At 37.8% G+C, this 8146-nt stretch overlaps 1 protein-coding gene across 1 annotated transcript; it reads left to right on the forward strand.

The window, feature by feature from the left end:
- The first annotated feature begins 267 nt into the window (after positions 1 to 267).
- LOC107665518 (amine sulfotransferase-like) lies at positions 268 to 6501 on the forward strand. The gene is made up of 6 exons (XM_016456428.1): positions 268 to 504; positions 701 to 903; positions 982 to 1108; positions 2707 to 2801; positions 5233 to 5413; positions 6066 to 6501. The coding sequence occupies exons 1-6, from the start codon at positions 339 to 341 to the stop codon at positions 6191 to 6193; spliced, it is 900 nt and encodes a 299-aa protein (XP_016311914.1). The 5' UTR covers positions 268 to 338; the 3' UTR covers positions 6194 to 6501.
- The last annotated feature ends 1645 nt before the right edge of the window (positions 6502 to 8146 follow it).

Below are 8146 nucleotides of genomic sequence, written 5' to 3' on the forward strand. Positions count from 1 at the left end.
GAACCACCGATCTAGAATATTACTGAAAGTATAAATATGGAACAAATGCAATGAAAATCTGTGCATTACAGCAGTCTTTGCATTTCTATTTGTGATATTGTTGGCCTAATCTGAACTTTATATTACATTTATGTACACAGGCTGATAATACAGATTTAGGTTAAAGCAACATGTCCAAAGGTTGGCCATGATCTTGCCTATGCAAATTTAAATAATGCTTTAACTGACTGTTGTGTAACAGCAAAGATAAGCTATTTTCTCAGTGAAATCTGCCCCTAGGTCTTCTCCACTATTACGCTTCACTAGTGTTGTTGGTTTGGTTCAGTACGATCTCAAACATGGCTCAGCAGGAATACAAAATGCTTAGTGACAAAATGTTCACCTACAAAGGAACTGTCATAACTTTGACAGAAAATCATGATCTTACTCCAGAATATATTGACAGTTTAGCGGATTTTGAAACAAAGGATGATGATGTCTTTGTTGTCACCTTCCCCAAATCTGGTAAGTGAGATGTTTGTAAAATAAATTACCTCTGTAGTCAAACTTTCTGCATACTTTGACTTTGCCCATTTAAGCTATAACGGAAAAGTGTGAACTTTTCATTAGCACATGCATGTTCAATGTAATAACATAAATGTTTAACATTATTCAATCAAGCCCAATGTATTTTATAACTAACTCTATGCCGGTTTCTCAGGTACGGTGTGGACCCAACGGATCATGACGTTAATATACGCTGAAGATTTCCCAGACAAAGCCAACCAAATCACATACGAGCAGATGCCCTGGCTGGAGTATCGGATGACAGGGAGAGATTACAGCACACGTCCATCTCCGAGACTCTTCTGCTCACATTTACTCCAGCCGCTGATGCCCAAAATGCTGCAAAGAAAAGGAAAAGTGTGTATGCGTTCATCAATCGATTCATAAACTGGCTCGATGTTATGCACGTTTTAATACGCCTGTCTTTGCTGTCAGGTCATCTATGTCATGAGAAACCCTAAAGACGTCATGGTTTCATATTTCCATTTTTCCAACAATATGAAAAACCTGGATTCTTCTGAGAGCGTCAATGAGATGCTGGAAAAATTCTTCACCGGATGCAGTAAGAGCCAAAACAATACAGCCTAAGTCTATACAGTATATCATTTTTTGCAAAACAGATGAAATACATGAAGACTCATTTTTTAAAAAAGTTTTATGGACAGATAGTTGACAGTGTGGACAGTATGACTGAGAGTGACTCTTGAGGTACCAGCACCAGTTTAAGTCGTGGAGTTGTGGTGTGAGCTGCTACTAACAATGAGCAAGATGGACCTTTCAGAGTAGGAGATAGACTTAAAATTAACTCTCAAAACTTACTGCCATTCTGGAAGATCATTTCTGTGGTGCAAGAGAAAGTGGTCCTGGTCCCTTAACAGTCACTCTCAACCTCGATCTGTCTATTAAGCGTTTAAAAATGTGTCTTAATGTATTTCACAACACTTCAGCTTGCGGTTTTTTTAGATGGGGTCAAGTTTCAGGGTTCTTTACCTTAGCAAAGTCTCTGAGAGCCTTCTGAAGGTACTTCTGAAGACTCCAAGTAGTTTGCAGTTCTGGAAAATAGTAGCACAGGACTGAAGTGTTCCTGATGATTTAATTCTTGGTTTAATACCTAATTCTTCACCTAATTCAAGTCTTTTGCAGTTGATACCCTTTCTTCTCAACTTGTGACCCTGTTGCCTCACTGAGCAATTTGTATAATCTAAATCTCTTTTTTTTGGACATTTTACCTGTAAAAGAAACCCTGTTTAATAACTACACTGTAAAAAAAAATCCATAAAATTTACCGTAAAAAATACGGTAGCAACGTTTTAGGTTTTACAGTTTTAACTTAAATTACAGTTAAATACCGTAATTTCATTAACTGATATAATGTTAATATACCAACCTATTGAAGTACTGAAATCTGTTTTGTACCTTTGTAATACACTGATAACCACCAAATGCAGGTGGTGATGAGAAAGTCACATGATGAACCAAAGCCCATCACAAGCAGCTTTTAAATAATAACATATATAGAAGGTGCACAGTGTAATTCACACAAACGCTAAACACCATCATGGTAACACACATGAAACTGAAATAATGCAATAAACATTAATTTAACAACATTAGGTGTAACACACAACCCTAATATACAAAACTGATAAGAAAAAACATAGTTATTTCAACAAAAAAACATCAAATTTGAAATGTAACGCAGGGAATTCTGGGAATGTCAATTTACGGTTATTCACTGTAAATTATACGGTATTTTTCACTTCCAAAAACGGTATACTACCATAAAATTTATGTCCAATACATGTAATGTCCAATACAGTTTTTCACCATATATAGTAGGGGAATTTACCGTTAACCATTTAACAGGTTTTTACTGTAGCATTTTTACAGTCTTTTACTGTTAAATTCACGGTAATTTTTTACAGTGTACGCACATCTGAATATAAAGTGTTTTTCACTTCCATCCCTCATTAATAAAAAATTATATCTTATAAATGATATATAATGAATGATAGTTATTAAGATTTATGTGATTTGGAATTAGTACAATGTGCTATAACTTTTATATACTCCTCAGTGTAGGTTAACTTAGTACAAAAATAAAGAGTCTTGTACCTGTTGCGAAGTTTGAAAAACACTAATGCTGTTTTTGGTTTGTAGTGATTGGTGGCTGTTGGTTTGACCATGTTAAAGGATGGATCACAAATAAAGACAAATACAACATCCTGATCCTTACTTATGAAGAAATGATTAAGGTGAGACAGGTTTGGCTGACCCCTTGACCTTTCCATCAAACTTTCTTTGGAGTTATTGTACTGTATATATGTGTGTGTGTGTGTGTGTGTGTGTGTGTGTGTGTGTGTGTGTGTGTGTGTGTGTGTGTGTTTTTGTGTGTGTGTGTGTGTGTGTGTGTTTAATGTGAATGCTTGTATAGAACTGGACAGTCATACACTATCAGCCGAAAGGAACGCTTATAAAGCACAGATGTACTGAGGCTCCAACAAACTTACCTTAGACACTCTACAGTATCTAAACTGTACTCTAAACTATCAGTTTGATTTTTGAAATCTTGAATATGAATACTGCTTTACTGTTTGCTGAAGGAACCACATTTCATTCATACTTAATTTTGATGCATTTTACTGATGGGTTTTTCTTAGTAAACATTCAGCCTCTGTATGTGATCAAATGTATATCATTGCATGTATATTTATGAGGCACACTGTAAAAAATGACTGTGAATTTAACGGTTAAAGACTGTAAAAATGCTACAGTAAAAACCTGTTAAATGGTTAACGGTAAATTCTGTGTAAGGAATAATTGACGATGGGCCGTTGAATGGTTGTGATTACACCTAACAATTCAATTCTAATAATTACACGGGACGCTTATACTTACCTGTTTTTTTTAGCTTGCACTGTCTTTCCTTAGTTAGTTGGTCTTTATGTTTATGTGTGTGTGTGTTTCATTATCATGTGTATTAAAGTTTGGTTCCGTTACAGTCTAGTTGTCCGGTGTCATCTGTCTTAGATGTGTTGTATATTGCTCTGTTCATGTTGGATTACCTGTTAGATTTATTAAATATTACATATTTGCCTTCATCTTCATCTTCATGTGTTTATACAACCGCCCGTGTGACAGAACACTGGTCCACAAAGAAAACCAGTAGTGGCGTGTCATTTAAACTCTTATTTTCGTTTTGTTAGTGTTTTTTTTTCTATGGATCACGCTGCCGCCGATCATCTGCTTTGCCTTGAGCACGGAGCTTTGCGGTCTATGTGGAGTGGGTGCTCCACTGCGAGGAGCGACAGCCTGAGCCCACCGCAGATGGAGATAATGCCTCAGTCGTGACATCAGAGCCATCACCAGAAAGAGCAATGCCAACAGCAAGCCAAAGGGGACCTCCTCCGAACAGGTGTGCGTGTCGACTGTCTCATCAATTGCAGAGGCAATACTTGTGGAATTTGTCCCTATGTTTCACCTCCGTTCAGTGGTGGGGCTCCATCTCGGGCTTCCTGGAAGTCTTCATCTCCTGCACCTGAGGAGCCCGTGACTCTGCCTCCGGCTTCAGATGACTCCACTCCACCTCATCCCGCCATCCAGACACCTGTTCTACTCCCACTGTCGATTCCGGCATGAACTATATTGGCTATTCGGCCTCACTGGGCTCCCTCGGTCAGTCAGCTCCACCAGGGTTGGACTTCACCACACCTCCGCTGTGGATTCCTTCCTTCCTCAGTCGCTCCAGCGCGCCCTCTGGTCTCTGGATCCCCACCTACATCTCGGGCGATCATTGCTATGGCTCCGTCGCAGATGTCTTGATCCGTTGCTCCACCTCCTCAGCTCTCTGTCTGCACAGCAGGCTTCCCCTCTATCACCGTCGTCGCCTCTGAGCGCAGTCCTGGCTGTGGCCTGTGTTTCCATCTGTCCTCTCCTGCTCAAGGCTCCTCCTTGGCTCTCACCAGTGAGGTGAGGTTGCTAATTCCAAAACATAATTTTAGACCTAGTAATGGAGGCTTGAGCCGTTGATAGCAGACAATGCAGTTAATAATGAAGTTATTGATTAAGCATGTGTGAATTACCTGAGTCTGTGCGACTCTCAACGTCAGCAGCGTCTCCGCTACTAGCGAAACTGTAAGTTCATCTTCTTCAAGAACAGCGCCGTTATTACCTCTATAGTGAGAAATGTTCTGTAGCTTTAAAAGTTGCGAAGCTATTTACTGATAAAAAACGTCGGAGCAGCACTGACAACACGTTTCTGTGTGAGTGTGTGTCCGTACTGTATGTGTGTGCATTTGTTAGAGAGTGAGAGAAAGATAGTATTTGTGTCCATAAATAATAAAACATAATATTGTGGCAAAATTATGGAAATAATTTGTCTTTTTTATCTTATTGTTTACTATTTTTATTTGCTTGGTAAGTGTCATTGTGGGTTTTAGTTATTTTGCTTTTGTAGGCTGTAAGGACCTTCAAAATAACTGAAATCATTTGGTAAAGTGATATGGACATGTAATGCAGTCAAGACCTGCCTGGAACTACTTTAGCCATGCGTTTCCCTGAAAATAATTGCAGACCTTAAAACGTTCCATCAGCCACTCAGATTCAAGCATTCAACAGCCCTGTAGTGTGTGTGTGTGTAAATATATATATATATATATATAATGAGATGCACAATTCTTTTATCAGGACCTCAGATCCGTTGTTGTGAAAATCTGTGAGTTTGTGGGAAAGAATCTGTCAGATGCAGCGATTGATAAAGTGGTGGATGCAGCCACGTTCAAGTACATGAAGAAAGACCCCTTGGCCAACTATGAATCCTTTTCTCTGAATGCCACAGACCATCCAGAAGGAATTTTTTTGCGCAAAGGTAAGACAAGTAGTGTCAAATAAAGCATCAAGATACAAATATATAAATGTGTCACCTTCATGTTAATAAAATTTTTGCATGTATTATTTAAACATTATTTAAACGTTTATTATTACATTTATTAACGTTACATTTATTCATAAATGTAATAAGTGTCTAATATCAGCAGCAATAGGAAAATGTTATATTAAAGGGATAGTTCACCAAAAAATTAAAATTTTGTAATGAATTACTCACCCTCATGTCGTTCTAAACCAGTAAGACCTTCGTTCATCTTCGGAACACAAATTGTGGTACTCTCGTGAATAGCGACGGAGAATGACCTGGAAGAGAACAAAATCGTTGAATAAAATTGTTATTTTTGTTTTCTTTGCGCACAAAAATATTCTCTTAGCTTCATAACATTACGGTTGAACCACTGATACCTCATGGACTATTTTATCAATGTCCTTACTGCCTTTCTGGGCCATGAAATATGGTAGTTGCATTGCTGTTTATGCAGGGTCAGAAAGCTCTCAGATTTCATCAAAAATATCTTAATTTGTGTTCTGAAGATAAACGAAGGTCTTGCAGGTTTGGAACGACACGAGGGTGAGTAATTAATGACAGATTTTTCATATCCCTTTAATGTTTGCAACCTGCTGTGTTACAGGAACAGTTGGGGACTGGAAGAACTCTTTAACTGTGGCTCAGAGTCAATGTTTTGACCGTGTCTACCAGGAAAGAATGAAGGACGTACCTCTTAACATGATCTGGGACATCTCAGAATTGCATGGCTGAAAACTCAAGACGTGGCATCCATTTTACAAGCTAATAAAGATAAAACACTATCATGATAATAAAAGGAACGTATAATGTGAATTGATGTGTTGGCTACACGACCATATCAAAAGAGATAACAATCAGGGATTGATGAGGTTAATATTGGCCTTCTGAACTTTATGTGGTGTGAAAAATGAATTTTAAAAGTCCAAATATTCTAATAATTTTTTTTTTCATTCGGCCCCTTGTCTGTTTACTTTTTCATTATTATTTTTTCGGTTCACTTCAGTGGTCATGTGTAAAAAATAAGCCTCCCAGGTTTATTACTGTTTACTTCCTGTGAGTGATTCATTCATTCACCTTATATACAAAGAAAAATCTTTTCTCTCTGTAAATCTTTTTATCTAAATAAATCTGAAAATAACTTATGAAATTAACTGTGACTTTTCACTTTTCACAATCAAATTAATCAAATGGGTTGCAAATCCTCTTTCATACAGTTTGTTTGTTTGTTTTTTATTTCAAAAACGAAAACTTTTTACCATCTCTTTTCACTGAAAGAAAAGGTCACTATTTCAATGTTCATGATGAGCATGCAAGAAATATATTGAGTTAAAGGAATAGCAATTAGGTTTGAAGTCAAATTTCTTATCTTAAAAGTCTCAACCGATTACTCTACAAACTTAGTTCTCAGAGGTGTAGGATTTGTTATGTAAAATTGTCGATCAATCTAATCTCGTATCTTCAGGTAGTCTCAGAGAAATTTGCTAATCCTGGTCCTTTTGCATGATTGGCTCTCCAGATGATTGGATTAGGTGACCCGCCGTGTGTGGAAAAAGAGGCGCGAAAAGAGCGAGGGAGAACTGCGCTCAACAAACGCCATTACTTTCAAACTCAGGCTCTATGTAAGACTAAATCTAAGTGTGTATCACACACTCGTTAAAATGTGTGTAAATCTTGGTCCAAACGATTCAGTCCGTGAGTGAACTTCGGATAATTTAGATGGAATCATGAACCGATTCAGGACTAACTACACTCTAAAAAATGCTGGGTTAAATATAACCCAGCGCTGGGTTAAAAAGGGACAAACCCAGCTATTGGATTGTTTTGACCCAGCAGTTGGGTTGCTTTGAACCCAAACGCTGGGTCAAAACAACCCAACCGCTGGGTCAAAACAACCCAACTGCTGGGTCAAAACAACCCAATAGCTGGGTTTGTCCCTTTTTAACCCAGCGCTGGGTTATATTTAACCCAGCATTTTTTAGAGTGTAATGGAAGCGATTCATTGAAGAGCACTGACTCGAGTGATTGGTTCATGAATCGGGCATCGCCATTTCTGATTCTAAACAACCGACAGAAAATACAGGACATGCAAATTGTCGACTGAAATATTGTTAGAAAAATGTCAATTTTTTTTTTCAAAGACTCAATCTGAAAGATGCGACGATGCGTCCCCGATACCGGAGAGATTACATTAAATATCTAGACGTCTGTGATCAAAGTATTACAGTGAAGTACAGTATGTTTTCACTGGAAAAGAGGTAGCCTACAGTGTGTGGAATAACTTTGTCTCAGCATCTTTCGTCATTTTAAATCACCTTTTTGATTTTTCTTTTCAACTACTTCTTGCAAGCACTTACGTAAAAAAAAATCCCCCTATGCAGTAAGTTAAATGTTTTAACTATTAATTGTATAATAATGGTATTTCATGTATTTTGTAATAGTTATAACTACTTTTCTAAGATGCTTCAGCTCCCCAAAATGACCGGTAGATGTCAGCAAACACTGTCAAGTTCATAACATAAGTACCAAGTTTGGCAAAAAGCGGATTCGAACTCAGGTCGATTGCATCAAAAAGACTACAGCAGGCATACTGCGGTGCTTTATAATCTGTGCCACTGGAGCTGTTGTTTAATAATCTCTTATGTAATGTTGACTATGCCAATCACATGTTAGTGGGTGGAGTTAGTG

Source organism: Sinocyclocheilus anshuiensis, unplaced genomic scaffold (assembly GCF_001515605.1).
Source record: "Sinocyclocheilus anshuiensis isolate Anshui unplaced genomic scaffold, SAMN03320099.WGS_v1.1 scaffold543, whole genome shotgun sequence".
Classification (NCBI taxonomy): domain Eukaryota; kingdom Metazoa; phylum Chordata; class Actinopteri; order Cypriniformes; family Cyprinidae; genus Sinocyclocheilus; species Sinocyclocheilus anshuiensis.

Excerpts from the sequence above, each read along its gene's own strand:
- LOC107665518 (XM_016456428.1), top strand. The coding sequence starts at position 339 with ATGGCTCAGCAGGAATACAAAATGCTTAGTGACAAAATGTTCACCTAC. Across the intron at positions 505-700 it reads TGTCACCTTCCCCAAATCTG|GTACGGTGTGGACCCAACGG; the intron begins GTAAGTGAGATG and ends CCGGTTTCTCAG. Across the intron at positions 5,414-6,065 it reads AGGAATTTTTTTGCGCAAAG|GAACAGTTGGGGACTGGAAG; the intron begins GTAAGACAAGTA and ends GCTGTGTTACAG.